Raw genomic sequence first — 17624 nt, forward strand, 5'->3', positions numbered from 1 at the left:
CTCCTAGCTGACATCCCCCAGCTACAGCACCTCCTGCTCCTTTGCTTTCTGGATCCTACAGTCACGGGTGAGAGAAGAATAGAGTTGGATCGAAAATCAGGAAGAAAAGTTGAGAAAGAAACCTATGCATAGGTATCTGTCAATTTTCAACCCCCCCCCCCCCCGCCCCGAGTTGACTCCCCAACCCGGTAGCCTCCAACCCTGTCCTGGGACTTGTTCGCCTTCTTATTTTGGCTTCTTTAAGTGATGCCACGAGGTACGGCTCTTGGCCGCCTTGAGAGCAGGTTCTGGCAAACGGGGCTCTGCCATTTGTTCAGACTGTTTTTAAGGATTGGAGCTCATCTGTTCCTCCGCTCTTTCCTGCAGCCGTCCTCAGGGAAGGGCCATGCTATCGCCCAGAGCTTTGTGAGCTTCTGTCAGCTTGACTGATTCTCCTCCCACGAGCTGCTTCAGCATCTCAAAAGGCCAGAGCCCTGACAAGCACGTAGAAGGTGTTCCTGCGATCTGTTTTACAGATGCATGCTTCCTGCCAGATCCTAGTGCGTGCTTTAGCTTGTGTTCTTCACTGGGTTTCCTCGGGAGAAGTAAGTAGTAGAAAGAGCAAAGAATTGGGAGTCAGAAATACCTGGGTTCGTGTTCGGGCACTACCACCTATACAGGCTGTGGGGCCTTAGGCAAGCTGTTTAAGCTCTGATTTTTCATTTCCTCAGTTATAAAATTAGGAAAATAATACCCACCTCATAAGTTCGTGTGGGAATTACAGGAAACGATGTTTGGAAAGCATCCGGCATGGAGAAGTCACGCAACCGGGCCAACTGCTGTGATAAGCACATGTGGCAAAATCATGTTAGGAAATATTAACTGATGCGTTCCCATCATCCGCGTCCACGCTTCCTTTGACTCTGTTACCCTCCCCGTTCTCAAACTGTCCACTCAGCTGTTAGACATGAGGCCTTCGTGGCCCCCAGGAGAACTGTTGGCAGCGGAAGTAAGAATGAGGGCATTATGTCTTGAGTTTGGTGTCTAAGAGCCGAAGCTGACACAGAATGAGTAACTGTCGTGCTTCCTCCGTCCCCTGCATCCCTGCGGGTAGGTCACAGTCCTCTGAGCTGAGAAAAGGAGGACATCTAATGAGGAGAGTGCCAAAGTGAGTCACTCGTGTGGGTCCCTGCCCATTTCCTGCTCGGAACCCTGAAAGACACACTCCCACAATACCCTTCCCTCCATCAGAGTAGCTGCAGGGAAAGCAGCCTCACAGACGGACACTGGGCCCGTCCCAGAAGGGCTCAGGAGACAGCTAACCAATCTTCCTGTGTGGTCTGAGGGGCAGTTAACTTTGAGGGGTGCAAAACACGCTCCCCCAAAATATGCCTCTTTGACGTAGGATTATTTTGAGTAACTGCAGACGCAGGCGAAGCCCTGAAAATGGAATCGAAGTTACTTTTTTTGCAAGAGAAATGGGCATTTATTTATTTCTGTTTTATTTGTTTTTGAGAGAAAGAGAGGGCAAGTGGGCAAGGGGCGGGAGGAGTGGGGGGGGGGGAATGGGAGGGGACAGAGGATCCAAAGCGGGCTGTGCCCTGACAGCTGACGGGCAAGCCCGATGTGGGGCTCAGACTCACAAACCCTGAGGTCATGACCTGAGCCGAAGTCGGACACTCAGCTGGCTGAGCCACCCAGGCGCCCTGAGAAATGGGCATTTATATAAGGGAAGTCTCCACCTGAAAGCTTGTCTCGAAGGATGACTCTTGATCATAAGAGGCTTAACTAGACCGTAACTAGACCACCTCACCTTTCTTTCTTTTGTCTTTACCTGAAGATGGTATTTAAGCCAGTGCCTAGGCCATCTTGGGAGGTTATTACCCACTTTTCCCTGGGGATCTTCCTTTTATACACGAGGTATACCTGTCAGTAAACTTCTGGGTTTCTTTCTCTTGTTAATCTGACTTTTATGACAGGGGTCTCAGCCAAGAACCCAGAAAGTTACAGGAAAAGTTCCCTTTCCTCCCTACAGGGGCCTCAGGGATTCGAGGACACAGAGTGGTAGCAGAGTAACCATAACAGCAGAGGCTCAATGGGAACGCAGATATCTCAGTGGATACCAGAGAGCACAAGTGATGGGGACAACCAAATGGGATGAGGTAAGTCTCAGCCGGACCCACGGGGCACCTGTGACAACGGAGAACCAGATACCTCCAGTCCTCCAACCTTCTCCTACCTCCATGACACGACGCTTCACCAACTCCAGGCAAGGAGAGAGCCCCAAGTTGGCTGGGTTAACTCTGAATGGATCCAGTTTGCCCTGAACTGATGAGTTTTCCAGTACCAAGTAGAACTGAGGTTCAGGTAACTTGATTTATCAACAGAGTGCTCAAGTTAATTTGTATACCCACCAAATGGGAGGCTGTCCCAGTGAACTGAACCTCTGAGCAAGTGTGTGTGTGTGTGTGCGTGTGTGTGGACACACACTCACCATCATGGGATCACTTCCTGCTGTGTTCTCCTCTGGTAGTGATCCCCTCTTTTGTCAGGAGACCTGCCACCCTGTACTTCCTCAAAGGACGTGATTCTTTTTTTTTTTTTTTTTTAATTTTTATCAAGTTGATTTATTTTGAGAGACAGAAGGTGGGGCAAGGGGCAGAAAGAGACGGAGAGAGAATCCCAAGCAGGCTCCGGGCTGTCCGCGTAGAGCCCAACACAGGGCTCGAGCTCTCCAACCATGAGATCACCATCTGAGCTGAAATCAAGAGCTTAACTGACTAAGCCACCCAGGCGCCCCTCAAAGGAAATGATTCTTATACTTGGGGTTAAAGGCGGTTTAAAGCAAACTCACAAGTTTATTGCAGCCTGGGTTTTTTTAATGCACACAATTCTAGGACACAGCCATCTACGCATTAGAAAGTACAGCTTCCTCTTTCACCTAGGATGTTTGCCTTTCTATCTAATCAGCTGCTAAGTTTAGCCATAGGAGAAGTTAATTTTTAAGACTGCTCTGCGTTTCCTGCTTGGATCCCTGAAAGATACCCCTGAAAGACACTCCCACAACACCCTTCCCTCCATCAGAGTAGCTGCAGGGAAAGCAGCCTCACAGACCTGCTGCCTGTCCCAGCTGGGCTCAGGAGACCGCTAACCCTTCTCTGTTGTCTGAGGTGCAGTTGACTTTAGGGGTGCAAACTTTGACTGGCTCTCCTTACATGTGCTTTAAAAAGATACCATTTGTACACTAGCCTTGGTTGAAAGTCATCCAAAAGATCCTTGTTGACAAGCAACAGTGTGATTCAGCTGAAGCTGATGTGAATTTATCAGGGTGGGAGGGGCAGAGGCAGAGAGAGAATCTTAAGCAGGCTCCATGCCCAGAGCTGGGGGGGGAGGGGTGCGGTGGGCAATGGGGCTCAGTCTCGTGACCGTGAGATCACGAGCTGAACCGAAAATCAGGAGTCGGATGTTCAACCTACTGAGCCACCCAGGTGCCCTTGCTAGGATAAAGTTGCAAGATAAAGTGAGGCGTCTTACATTTTTTAGAGTTTATCTGAGTCGAAATGGATTTGAATCCGCAGCACTAAACCAGAAGTGGTTAGGAGCTCCATAGGAGGTAAGCGAAAGACTTCACAGAAAAGACGTAGCAGCAAAGTAAGGAAATGACTTGATTGGCTCTAGCTGGACAGAAGCCTTATTTGGGAAAGTCGGCTGTCTGTGATTGGTTGTCCTTAGGTTTTGACTTCCTAGCCCTGAGGCGTGACAGGCTTAGGTTTGGGTTTGCTTACGTAGGCTGTCTGGGCAATAGAGTCACCTCAGTCCTAATACTTATTTTTCAATTCCAGTTGGAAAATATCCTTTTGTTTTAACCTCCTGCCTGGCAAGAGCTGAGCTGGAGAGAGCTGGAAGGCCGGGTATCGAGATGATCAATGACGAGCCAATATGAGAGTAACAGTGGTGCCTTTAAATGCTTACTGTGAGGGTATGAGCGGGAGGCAGACTGAGGAAAGCACTGGCTCTCCCAGTGTTTTGTTCTTCCCCGTGGAACAGGGCGGGCACCAACAGGAAGCCCCAGACAAAAGACTCCTACTGTTTTGTGAAGAGCAGACAGGGGAGGGGGGTGAGGGGTGGACTGGGAGTGAAAAAAAATGAATGCTGAGTCAGAGTGAAGGAAAGTGCCTTTCAGAGTCCCCCTCCCCCCAAGCCTAGAAGGTGGCCTCTGCAGAGGTGTCTGAAAAATGACTCAGCCATGGGCCTCCCAATAAGGAGGCCTCCAAATGGAGGCAAGAGGGCTAGGAATGCAGATATCTGCAAGAGCATCGCCGGCCAGGAGGGTCTGGGTATCCCTGCAGAGACTCAGTTCGGTGCACACAGATACTGTGTGTGCAGGGAGGTCAGCTTTCCCCCACGCGGTCTGCCAGGTAAAGCCTCTGTAATTCCTAACGTTGGGCCTGAGAGATCACACATAGGGTTGCGACCTGGAGTCAGACTCCTCACTTCTCAGCAGGACTTTCGCATCCACAACCCAAGACCTAACTGGATGTCAGTGGAAAGAGACTTGTGACACCACGCAAAGAGATTTCTTTTTTTTTTTTTTTTAATTTTTTTTTCAACGTTTATTTATTTTTGGGACAGAGAGAGACAGAGCATGAACAGGGATGGGGCAGAGAGAGAGGGAGACACAGAATCGGAAACAGGCTCCAGGCTCTGAGCCATCAGCCCAGAGCCTGAAGCAGGGCTCGAACTCACGGACCGCGAGATTGTGACCTGGCTGAAGTCGGACGCTTAACCGACTGCGCCACCCAGGCGCCCCCACAAAGAGATTTCAACTGCGCATATCTTAGAAGGTCTTCTGAGCATCAGTCTGCCTTCTGAACCCTCATTTGTTCATTGGCGATTTTTCCACATATACTTCCTGAGAATAGATACATAATGACCGTTGGCTGTATTATCTTGACCTTTGTTACTATTTTCCTTTGAAAACACAACAACGCGAAGAGGCGCTGGTTTGTTAGAATGAGTCTCAACGACCTGTTTCCCTTCATCTCGTATTCCAGCGTCGTGATATTCATTCCCCTCCACACCCACTCACCATGTAAACCCGGTGAGGAAATCAGCATTCCCTCCAGAGCCCAGTGTGCCCCACATGGGGGTTAAGAGCCGTCCCTGAAAAGCCCACCGATTCTGACTTAGCGTGGCTTCCTCTCTTTGTGGTGTGGGGGAAGCTGGTCATACCAAGACCTGTCAGTTGGCCTGCCCTGGGAGCGGCCAGAAGCAGCTGTATACTTTTTACACCGTTGAGTCATCAAGGTTTCCTTTGCTTTTGACAGATAAATAAGTAGAGATTAGGAGGCTGCCAGAGGCTACCTAGGATAAGGCAATTTAGAATTCACACACCCTGGAATTTTCTTGGACTCAGCTTATCCTTATTGACTTCAAAGGGAGGGAAATAGCCTCTTACCAGGTGTTCCCTGTTTATTTCACCAGCCATCTGACAGACTCCAGAAGGGCATGAAATGTGTCTTTCAGCTTTATAGTCCTAGCACCTAGCACAATCCCTGGCAAAGAAATGATGCATACTCAATACGTATTTGTTCGGTAACAACTTGAGGGGTGGCCGGGTGGGTGGCTCCGTCGGTTGGGCGGCCAACTCTTGATTTTGGCTCAGGTCATGATCTCACAGTTCGTGCGTTCAAGCTCCAGGTGGGGCTCTGTGCTCATTGCACAGAGCCTGCTTCAGATCCTCCGTCTCCCTCTTTCTGGCCCTCTCCGACTCCGACTCACTCTCTCTCTCTCTCTCAAAAATGAATACATGTTAAAAAAAAAATAAGAAAACAAACAAAATAACTTTAAGTTCCCCAGGGATCCTCTGCACGCTCAGGACTGAACCTGCTGACGTGGCTGCCGAGGTCACACAGGACCTCCCTCGAGGTAGCTCGGCAATGTGGTTGAGTGGGCAGGCCCTATAGCTAGACTCCTGGGTTCGAATCCTGGCCCTGCTCCTTCCTTTCGTCGTGGCTTCGGTCCAGTTACTTCAGTTTCCTCCTTTGTAAACTGGGGCTGTCTCATAAGGTTGATAAGCACAGAATAGGAGTTAATATTTAAAACCACTTAGAATGGGGGCGGGCATCAAGTCGGGAAGTATATGTGCTGATAAGTAAAGAAAGCAGTTTTCCTAGTTCTCCGGACATTTTCAGTGACAGCAAACTGATGGCTATCTAAATAACCTGCCATCGTTTTGTCTGCTTCAAATTCATCAGACAACTCCTCTGTCATTCTCTGTTGACAAATTCTCATGTCACTCCTACAGGAAGAAAGAGATTATTGCCCCCATTTTAGAGGAGAGGCCGCAGTCCAGCCTGGGGAAGAGGCAGCTGGCTAGCTCAATACAACCAGCGCTCCCTCACTTCACGAACCCCAACAGAGGAAGTGTAGCTGTGGGAGTTGGAGCAGAGACAGGGGAGTCTGCATTGAAATGAGTTGTGACAAATGTCCTATGAAAAATGTTTCTTAGTCATAGTTTACCTGTGAGTTTCCCAGGCTGAAAAATGGGTCGTTCGCAAACCGTAGCACCTCTGGAGACAGCAGCACATGTTAACTCAGGATTTCCTGGAATGTAGTCGATGCCGTTGGATATTATGCCACGTTCTCCAACTAAGGTAGTTCTTATCAACGCGGTGATCTGAAGGGACTTTTTACATCGGGGCTTCAACATAAAGTAGATCGCCTTAAGGCTCTCAGATGAACTTTCGTAAGAAGCTTCCATCCGGGACTTGAGTTTTAGGAAGACATTTGTGAAGAGAATCTATTACACAGAATTTAAAAGTTTTAGTGGTTAACTTTAAAGGATATGAATGTGTGATAGTGGCTCTGAGTCGAGTCCGTCTTTCTTTTTATGTTCTCATTGGATAAACCAAACCACTGTTTTGGTTCAGCCATCTCAACCTTTCAATTCTGCTCCATGCTTGAGGGTGTATGAGGGGATGGGATGGGATAGGGAGACAGCAGGGATAAATGAGATCCTAATTTTGTATGACTATATACTAATAATAGAAATCTAAATGAAATTTAAGTGATATTTGACTCGTTTGACCATCAGATATATCTAGAAAGTTCATATTCCATTTCTCACAATAAGATTATTGAAATTTTTTTTCAGGAGGCTAACAAGTTGATCAATTAGGGATAACGTACCGAAAGTAAATGGAAGGATGGAGTCTGTCCATTAAAAGCAGACTTTAATATTGAAGTCATTAAATTTTGTATCAGCCTGGGTTGGGACAAGGGAGTGTTGAATCAGACCGTAGCTGATATGCACAAGCCAGACACATCTGATTTTTTTTTTTTCCCTCATTCCAGAGTCTCAAGTTCATTGCAGGGGACAGAGAGCCATGAAGGGTGAATGGGGAGCAGGAGTTGGGGAAGGTGGGGTGAGACTGTGCAGGTGCAGAACAAGATTTCAGTAAACAGGCTGCCTCCACCCCTCACCCCAGCGGTAGTCCAACTCATTCTTACGGATTTTTAAGTAGTACAAACCCAACAGATACTACTTGAAAATTTTATTTTTCAATCATTTCCATCTGAATTTGCATCACCAACGATGCTTCTGGACACCAGTGTTCAAAATAGACACGGGGTAGTGTTGGCTGGAAACAGGGATCTACTATTTCTATATGGAGCTCTTGATTGCATTATTATTATTTTTTTTTAACTTGTAATGTTTATTTATTTTTGAGAGAGACAGAGCATGAGCCGGGAGGGGCAAAGAAAGAGAGGGAGACACAGAATACGAAGCAGGCTCCAGGCTCTGAGCTGTCAGCACAGAGCTGGATGCGGGCCTCAAATCCACAAACTGTGAGACCATGAGCTGAGTCGAAGTTGGACGCTTAACTGACTGAGCCACCCAGGCACCCCGATTACATTGTATTCTGATTCAAAATTGGAAATAAACAACAGCAAACACACACACACACACACACACACACACACACACACACACACTAAGGTTTTGAGCAGAATCAGGTTTTTTTTTAAGCTTTAAAAATGGGGAAGCATCTTGGAAAACTTGAAGGTCTAGAAATAAATGCTGTAAATGAACAACAGGGTCTAGATATATTGTAATAAACTTACTTATTCAGGGGGCACTGGGTAGCTTGGTTGGTTAAGCTTCTGACTCTTGATTTTGCTCAGGTCATGATCTCACAGTTGATGAGTTCGATTCCCACATGGAGCCCCATCCTGACAGCACACAGACTGCTTGGGATTCTCTCTCTGCCTCTTCCATGTGCACGCACACTCTCTCTCAAAATAAAAAAAAACTTTAAAAAAAAGTTGTAATTTGGCCAAGATCACTCTACTATTAGTGGCCTAATACAGACTGGGACCCAAATATCCTCGTTCCTAACATCCACATGCACTTACTTTTGATTTCAACCTATTATTTCCTAATCATCTATGCAGTGGACTGACTCAGACCCTCCCACATCGACATTCACTTTTTTTCTCTTGCTCAGGATCAACTGAAAGTTAGATAAATACGGAAAGAAATGAAGACTTGGAATCTTTATTTTATCTATGGAAAGTTCTGGCAAATCACTGATGATGACATACTAATGGTGTACAGGGAAAACTTTTGGTAAAAAGATTTCTGTAAAAGGCAATTCTATGCCATTCTAGTTACTGCTGCTCCTCTCTGCCCAAGTCTCATCAAGGAAGGAAATTTTTTTTTAATTTTTTTTTTTTTAACGTTTATTGATTTTTGAGACAGAGAGAGACAGCATGAACGGGGGAAGGTCAGAGAGAGGGAGACACAGAATCCGAAACAGGCTCCAGGCTCTGAGCTGTCAGCACAGGGCCCGACGCGGGGCTCGAACTCACGGACTGCGAGATCATGTCCTGAGGTGAAGTCGGCCGCTTAACCGACTGAGCCACCCAGGCGCCCCAAGGAAGGAAATTTTTAAGAGTACAAATTTATTTCAGGTGGCAAGTGGAATTTTATTCTAATGGACTAGAGTAAGAGTGGCACTTCTCAAATGCTACATCAAAGATTCAGATTCTGATAGCAGCATGTATAGGTTTTTCCCCCACACCATTAATCAATTCTTAGACACCAGCTAAGTAGATGTTTTTCACTGCAGCTTAATTCTGACACTGTCTACCTGGAGATAGTATCAGATGGCGCAGGTTAAGGTCTCAGTCCTGCCAACTTCAAGTTTAGATTGTCACCTCTGCTTCTGATGGTGGGCTAGAAATCAGAGGTTCCACTGATCCCCTAATGGGTTCCCTTAGTGAGATCCCCTTCTAATGGGTTCCATTAATTAGCTAGAGTGGCTCACAGAACCCAGACCAACATTTTATTCACTAGATTGCCAATTTTTTGTAAAAGGCTAGAACTTAGAAACAGCCAGAGGGAAGAGATGGTTAGGACAAGGTTTAGGGAAGGGACGCAGACTGTCCATGCTCCCCGGGTGCACCATTCTCCCCACATCTCCATGTGTTCACCAACCCGGAAGCTCTCTGAACCCAGTTCTTTTGGGTTTTTATGGAGGCTTTATTACGTAGGCATAATTGATTAAATCATTGGCCATCGGTACATCCCCTTTCCTTGGGAAGTACTTTCCTTTAATCTGAGATGATGTCCTTCTTTATTTGGGGGCCGAGGGGTAAATGAGAAGGTGGGTTAAAATGTCTTTTTTTTTTTTTTATGAATAATGGTGATAATAGATAGTGTTCCAAAAATGTTATTTGGCAAAACAAAAAACAAAAAACAAAAAAAAGATTTTTTTTAAATTCCATACAATCAAAGGTTTGTGAACACAACTAAAGTTTGTCACATTATCCCATTACTATACTCCCTCATATTGAATCTCATTTCAGCAAATCAGGGCTTACATGGATGAGGCCACTCCCACCATCCTCACCTCTTAGGTCCATGACCTCATTTCCAACATGGTCTGCTTCCTGCTACTTGGTCCCTGTACTCAGTCACATCATCTTCATGATCAGAGTTGCCCCACTTTCCACTCATTCTCTGACCACGGTCTCCCCTCATTTCGTCACATTGTTCCACTACTGGCCCTACAACAGATATTCGGATTCATCGGGACCACCAGGCTCTGGACCACTCTTCATATTCCCTGCATTTATACCCCTTCTGTTTCCCCTGCCCTCTCTAGCTGGTTCACATTCTATGGTTCATCAATTCAGTAACTCATTTTTCAGTATCCTGAAGTCTGTGGCTCCTCTGTATTTTTTTTTTTCAAGTTTATTTATTTATTTTGCAAGAGAGGGAGGGGAGGGGCAGAGAGAGGGAGAGAGAAAATCCATGAACCATGATATCATGACCTGAGCCAAAGGCAGACGCTTAACCAACTGAGCCATCCAGGCACCCCCTCTGTAATTTTTTTTTTTAAACAAATGTGGGCAAAGGTCCAAAGTTGGATAAAACCAACACATGCCAATATCCAAGTCGGATAAAGCCAACGCATGCCAATATCCAAGCAGCTGAGTGCACCAGATAAAATCATGCCAACGGGGCGGCTGGAGCCACTGTGGATTCATCATCTCTGGTCTTGAGGAGGCCCTCAGTACCCCCCAGAGACCTTCCTGAGCTTCTCTGCCCAACTCCCTCTCCCGCTCTTGACAATGACTGTTGCAAACTCTTCTTACTCTTTCAACCTTTGATCCCACTGTCCCCTCCCTAACTTGGAGCAGAGTCCTTGCCTTCTACTTCACAGGAAATATAGAGGCTATTATGAAGGAACTTCCGGCCACAAAAACTGTAACCCTAGCTTCCTCAGCACCCCGCCTCACATTTTCCCCTGTTAAAAAAAAAAAAGTCTCCCCTCCTCTTTCCCACAGTTGTTCAGGTTTACCCTTCCTCACTTCCTGCTCTAGCTACTCCCTTCTCTCTCTCCCGTCCTTCAAAGCCAATTTCTCAAGTTTCTTATACTTGTTAGTTCCGTTTCTTCATTTTCTACTAATGTATTGATCCACTCTTAGCTGGCTTCTGTCTCAGTATTTGCAGAGTGCCCTTTGTCGGGCTCACTTATAACCTCCTGTCACAAATCCAGTGCCGTTAAAAAAAATTTTTTCTCTCTGAATTTTTGGTAGTTTGTCACACTGGCCACTTCCTCTGGAACGTTTCTTCCTGTGGCTTTCTCAGCCTCTACTGTTGTCCCACCTTTGACTTTGGTGGTCCTTTGTCTCCTTTTCTGGGTGTTCAAATGTTGGTGCTTCCTCTTCCCACGTGTACTCTCCCTGGGTGGCATCTCTAGACAAAGCACCTCCAAGGCCTCTCTTTTGACCTTGTCTACTCTCCCCCTTGTTGACTGTCCTCCTGCCACAGTGGCCCCATTAATGCTTCTTAAACCTGCCAGGCAGAAATGGGTTTTTGGAAATTCTTTGGTAAAATCAGTGAATTAGCATTCAACATGCTGGCCAACCATGCTTCCCTCTAAGGCTGTCAGGTCTCCAAGCTTACATTTAAGTCACACAGGGGCGCCTGGGAGGCTGAGTCGGTTGAGAGTCTGACTTCAGCTCAAGGTCATGATTTCGAGGTCTGTGAGTTCGAGCCCCGCGTGGGCCTATGCTGCTGACGGCTCAGAGCCGGGAGCCTGCTTTGGATTCTGTGTCTCCCTCTCTCTTTGCTCCACCTGTGTGCGTACACACACACACACACACACACTCTCTCTCTCTCTCTCTCTCTCTCTCTCTCTCAAAAATAAACATTAAAAATTAAAAAAAAAGTCACATAAAAACAAAGCAGAAGGAGATCAGACAATGGATTCTTTTAACTCAGGCATGCTCCTTAATAGCTTTTGTACCAAGTTTAAATTTGGTAAAAACATTTTCTTGAAAGGGAGATGTCTGCCTTTTCTGAATATTCCTAAATATCTCAGTTCCTCAGGTCTTTTCATTATCTTTTTTTTTTTTTAATGTGTTTTATTTAGTTTTGAGAAAGAGTGTGCAAGGTGGAGGGGCAGAGAGGGGGAGGGCAGAAGATGCAGGCTCCTCGCCCTGTGCTGACAGCAGCCAGCCGGATGTGGGGCTGGAACTCACAAACCCTGAAATCATGACCTGAGCCCAAAGTTGTTTAACCAACTGAGCCACCCAGGTGCCTGTCCCCCGCCCCCCTGCTTTTTTTTTTTTTTTTTTTTTTTTTACTTCCAGGATAGTTAACATACAGGATAGTATATTAGTTTCATGTGTACAATATAGTGATTCAACAAGTCTATACATTACTCTGTGCTCATCATGATAAGTGGACTCTGAATTCCCTATCACCTATTTCACCGCTTCTCCCACCCACCTCCTCTCTGGTAACCACGTTTGTTCTCTGTAGTTAAGAGTGTGTTTTTGGCTTGTCTCTTCCCCCCTTTCTTCATTTGTTTCTTAAATTCTACGTATGAGTGAAATCATATATTTGCTAAGTCTTTTCATGACAAGTAGAAAATCGATCAAGAAACTAATATTCTAGTGTGTTCCTTCAACAACAACCAAAAAACTGAACTGAGAATTACTTTGGGGTCAAGCTCTAATATTAAGCATGTTATGATTTTGCAACTAATACCTACAAAGTTTGAGGCAAAAAAAGGAAGTTAACAAGCTAAACAGAATCCTGTAACATAGCTTTTGGGAATGTATGGTATCCTCCCCACCGCTCCCCTCTGTGCTGAGTTGTGTTCTCATTACTGAAACAGTTTTGTGCCATTTCCACCCCCCTTGATTTAATTTCACTTTTGAAGGCAGGTTATGAATGGCGCAATAAAAAGGAGTCATTTATGTCAAGGGGTTTTAAAATGGAGCTGGGAGGCCATCAAGGTGGCCCTTCTGCACACACCTCACTGGGCGGGACCATGAACTTCTGTACTGGGCCAAACAGCAAATATTCCAGGGAAAGGAATTCCAGGGAACACGGGGAGGTTGGTATCGTAATGAACCAACGAGTGACAGCCTTAGCAACAACCGTGGTTAGCCAAGGTTAGTTTTCTGCTGTCAACACCAATCAACATTTTTTGCAAACATATGCAAGCCTTCCCTTTTGTCTTTTTTTTTTTTTTATGTTCATTTAGTTTTGAGAGAGAGACAGACAGAGCATGAGCAGGGGAGGGGCAGAGAGAGAGAGAGAGAGAGAGAGAGAGAGAGAGAGACAGAATCCGAAGCAGGCTCCAGGCTCTGAGTTGTCAGCACAGAGCCCGACGCGGGGCTCGAACTCATGAACTGTGAGATCATGACCTGAGCTGAAGTTGGATGCTTAACCAACTGAGCTACCCAGGCGCCCCCCTTTTGTCTTTAATAAATCCTGATTTGTGTTCCCTGGGGGGCCAAAATTTGGGTTGCCACCTAAATCTGTGCTCCCACGTTGCCATTCTGAGACCCAAAATAAATGTTTTTGTTTTATTTCAAGTTCTGCTTCTTTTCTCAGTTGACATAGGTAATACATTGACATGGTCCTCAACAGTCCAAATGATACAGAAAAGTGAACACGTGTGAAATCTCACTTCCGTCCACCATTTACATTTTTGTTAGTTTCTTCTTTTTTTTTTGTCTTTAAATCCTGCTGGTGTTTCTTTAGGCAAATGCATATTCTTATCTCCCTTCTCCCTTTTGACACAAAATGCAGCATATTATCTATAGTGTTCTGTGTTTCATCCTTTTCTACTTAATCACCTATGTTGGAGATCTTTACCTATCGGTTGAGGATCTTCCTCATTCTTTCACAGCAAATCATGTTCCATCACGTGGTTGTATCACAGTGTATTTCACCTGTCTTCGTGACACTTGGGTCGCTGTCATTTTTTTTACCCACGAAAACAGTGTTGTGATGGATAATTATGCCTATAACTTTGTACATATGCAGATGTATGGGTAGTTTGAATCTTAAGAAATGAGATTGCTACTTCAAAGAGTAAATTTTTTTTTTTAACGTTTTTATTTATTTTTGAGACAGAGAGAGACAGAGCATGAACAGGGGAGGGGCAGAGAGAGAGGGAGACACAGACTCTGAAACGGGCTCCAGGCTCTGAGCTGTCAGCACAGAGTCCGACTCGGGGCTTGAACTGGCGGATCGTGAGATCATGACCTGAGCCGAAGTTGGACGCTCAACCGACTGAGCCACCCAGGCGCCCCTCAAAGAGTAAATAATTTGATAGGTATTGCTGGATTCTCCTCCACAGGGAATTATACCATTTTGCACTTCAACCAGTGGGAGAATGTATTTCCTAGTTGCCTCGCCCACAGAATGGTGTCAAACTTTAGGACAGATGTTTGATTTTCTTATTATGATGGAGGTTAAGCTCTTTATGTGAGTGTTAGGGACATTTGGTCTTTCTTTTTCCGTGAACTGTGTCCACACCCTTGATCCTTTTTTTCTTTTTAACATCTCAAGTTTCTTTGGATAGTAGGGAGATTAGAATGGGCTGGTTTTCTCAACCCATTACAGAACTATAGCTTTAAAGAGTCTTTAAAAAGTTATTCATGCCATCCTCTATTTCTTGGAAATAGGAATCCCCTATTCCCAGTTAGGATAATTTAATTTAGTTTTCTGACTTATAGTGTAATATGTGTATTACAGAAATACTGGAAGAAATTTAAAACTGCATGTTTGCCCTTTCTTTCTTTTCTTTTCTTTTTTTTTTTTTTTTTTTTTTTTAGTTTGTTTGAGACAGAGAGAAAGCACTAGCAGGGGAGAGGCAGAGAGAGAGGGAGAGAGAAAGAGAAACCCAAACAGGTTTCACACTGCCAGTGCACAGCCCAACGTAAGGCTCAAGGGGCTTAAATTCACAAGCCGTGAGATCATGACCTGAGCCGAAGTCCGACACTTAACTGACTGACTGAGCCACCTAGGTGCCGCCATTTTGTTTTGTTTTTTAATTTAAGTTTATTTATTTGAGAGAGAGAGAGAGAGAGAGAGAGAGAGAGAAGGGGAAGAGAGAGAATTCCAAGCAGGCTCTGCACTGTCAGCACAGAGCCAGACACGATCCCACCACCGTGGGGTCACAACCTGAGCTGAAAGCAAGGGTCGGACGCCCAACCAACTGAGCCACCCAGGCGCTCCTTGGTTAAAAATGTTTTTAACTACAGTCAGTAGCACAACATCAGAAACGACAACAAAAACTTGACCATGTTGGTAATTTTAAGTTAAAATTTATGTTTTGAAATAAAAAATCGTAACAAAAGTTTACAGAACAGTCACACAGATACCAATGCATGCTTCATTTATACAAAAAAGTTCCATAGTCAAAACAAAGAGCTGTCATTTATAAATGTGAGTTCCTTTCTTTGAGCAAGAGATAGCTTATGTGCAACGTGAGACGGAAAAACCAGGGAGACCTGGTGACGCGGCAGCGGCCCAGGGCCTGCCCGAGCGCCGCTTCCCCTGCGCCAGGGGAGGGGAGACTGGCTGCCGTCTCAGGTTCTGTGTGCGGTGGGCCTTTCATTTCAGAGAACAGGACATGATTACAACCGGACCATTTCCTGTGTAGACTTCAACAGAAAATAGCTTGCTTAAAAACCGTACTACAAAGCATGCTATGCTTTCGGCTGTGACGCTCACCTTCTTTGGAAAATTTCCAATTCAGACGTTTCTGCTTTGGTTTGCTTTCTTGGAGATTCATCCTCCACGCACACCAGTCCATACGAAACAACTAACTGGCGGTGGTTTTTCTGAAGCCGGTCTGTGGCCCCGTCTCCATCACATCACACGGGCTGTGCCCGCCGTGTCTCTGCTCAGGTCAAACCATCTCCTAGTTATGGAGCACCCAGCTGATGGATTTATTGCTTCTTCGTTGCATGACACTGTTTACTGTGCCCGGGGTGTTTTATTATATTCCTGTAGAATTTCGTCAATTCGCGCTGCTATCAGCACGATCCACCGTTTGAGGTTTTTACGTAACTTCTCTTCAGGTGCTCTCCTGGTGAGAGCTCAGCGGATGGGCCCGGGCGCAGACATCAGGACCGCGATGCTGGTGGATGAACTCTCTCTGGCACTTCGCACTTCTGACCCCGTCTCCCTCCACTGACGCCGCATCTAGCCTCACAAGAATCAACGGAATTTGCGCACACTGCCTCTCTAGCAAAACACTCAGTTTCTTTTTCAATAGTAAACGTGACTTTTTGCCGCAGAAGACCTGCTCGGGACCAACATCACAGAACCATGCACTCAGACAAATGATCTAAAAGTACAGGGGCCTTATCTGCAAATACCGATTCTAAAATCAAGGTAGGTCTTTAAGACTTTGACCGTGTCCGTGGGTCCCCACAATTCTAGGACCCCTTATTCCACATCAGTAGGTCTATGGTGTGACAAAAACGAGAGTGCATACTCTTAAATGACAGCATACCAGGATCACTGAACTTCCTAACTACAATGTTGAACGTTTTCCGCATTTACTTAAGAATTCATAGCATGGCATCACTAAAACTTGCTAATTATGAGAGCAGTTAATTTACAAACATTTCCCCTCACAATGATTGTGCCACTATTCACTTTTATTTATCCCTAATTAAGTTTGATTTCAACTACCTGATTCTGAGTTTGAGGTAGCCTCATAATTCTGCTGCTATGAAAGTGCCATGTTCCAAAATACCACTTGAAGTATTAGATTAGATCTAAATGAGAGAGGAAAACAAAGCAGTTAAACCTTTTCCTCCCTTGGCATACAAACTAAAAAAAAAAAATCATCCACCTTTAGTGATAAAAATATAGTTCTTTTGTGAGCATAGACACAATACATGGAATCTGTTTCTTTCCATGAAAAGCAGAGTCAAGAGAAAAGGACTCAAATTCTAGAGCTACCTTTCGGTTAACCCGAGTAAGAATGTGCATGAACTCAAGCTTGTGAGCATACAGTCTGAGCATCGAGCAAAGTGACTGGATGAACCAGGATCCATCCTTGGAATTTCGCCAGGAGTAGTAACCTACAAGGCAAAATGTAACCAAAATGCCGTGAGTGTCTGATGTTATAAATTCCCACATAATCGTCAAGGAGAAAACAAGCACACACTTCCTCAAGCAGGGCCAGCCCTAAAAAAGAAAAGAAATGGCGCCTGTGGTGTCCGGGGAAATGACACTAGAGGGGACAAAAGTGTGCTGTGTATATACCCCTGCTCGTGGCGAGGAAACGAAGAGTTGTGAACTACCTTCCCCGCTGAATTATGGGAAGCTCTCTTCTCTGGGTCCCCCTTCCCGCAGGGAGGGTAGAGGGTAATGTGCAGAAGGTACAGAGGCAAACGCGTGAGAAGCACCACTGGGGTAGCACAGTGTTGCAGTCAGATTATTGACTCATCCAAGACAGAAGCTGCTCATGTCTGCACACACATTTGAGTGTCCTAAATGCGTCTACGAGGCATCTGAATGAAGTATATGATAAAGACATTAGAGAGTATTCAAAAACTCCAAAAAAGGGTAAAAATATTTATTGTACTTTTTTCAGATTAACTCTTGGATCGACTGCTTCTAATTTAGAAGCACTTTACCTGGAAAGATGTCCTGAGGTCAAAAAGGAATCATACTGAGCGTATTTAAAAATGTAACATCGTTTAAAAATGCATCTGTCCTCAGGGGCGCCTGGGTGGCTCAGTCGGTTAAGTGTCCGACTTCGGCTCAGGTCATGATCTCACACTGTGAGTCCGAGCCCCGCGTTGGG

General features: G+C 45.4%; 1 protein-coding gene and 1 long non-coding RNA gene across 2 annotated transcripts in view; one reads left to right on the forward strand and one right to left on the reverse strand.

The window, feature by feature from the left end:
• LOC123384761 overlaps nt 1-17624 on the forward strand; it is a 20099-nt gene continuing 2475 nt past the window's right edge. The window contains exons 1-3 of the long non-coding RNA XR_006596277.1: nt 1-132; nt 367-584; nt 2015-2141. This is a non-coding gene — a long non-coding RNA (uncharacterized LOC123384761). The remainder of the gene's footprint in view (nt 133-366; nt 585-2014; nt 2142-17624) is intronic.
• The window catches only part of CASP3 (caspase 3), a gene marked incomplete at its 5' end in the record, with an annotated part of 22071 nt that continues 20896 nt past the window's right edge, over nt 16450-17624 (reverse strand). Inside the window, 1 exon segment of the mRNA NM_001009338.1 lies at nt 16450-16896. Within this exon segment, the coding sequence (NP_001009338.1) occupies nt 16667-16896 (230 nt within the window). The 3' untranslated portion in view covers nt 16450-16666.

This window comes from Felis catus, chromosome B1, assembly GCF_018350175.1.
Source record: "Felis catus isolate Fca126 chromosome B1, F.catus_Fca126_mat1.0, whole genome shotgun sequence".
In the NCBI taxonomy this organism is placed as follows: Eukaryota; Metazoa; Chordata; class Mammalia; order Carnivora; family Felidae; genus Felis; species Felis catus.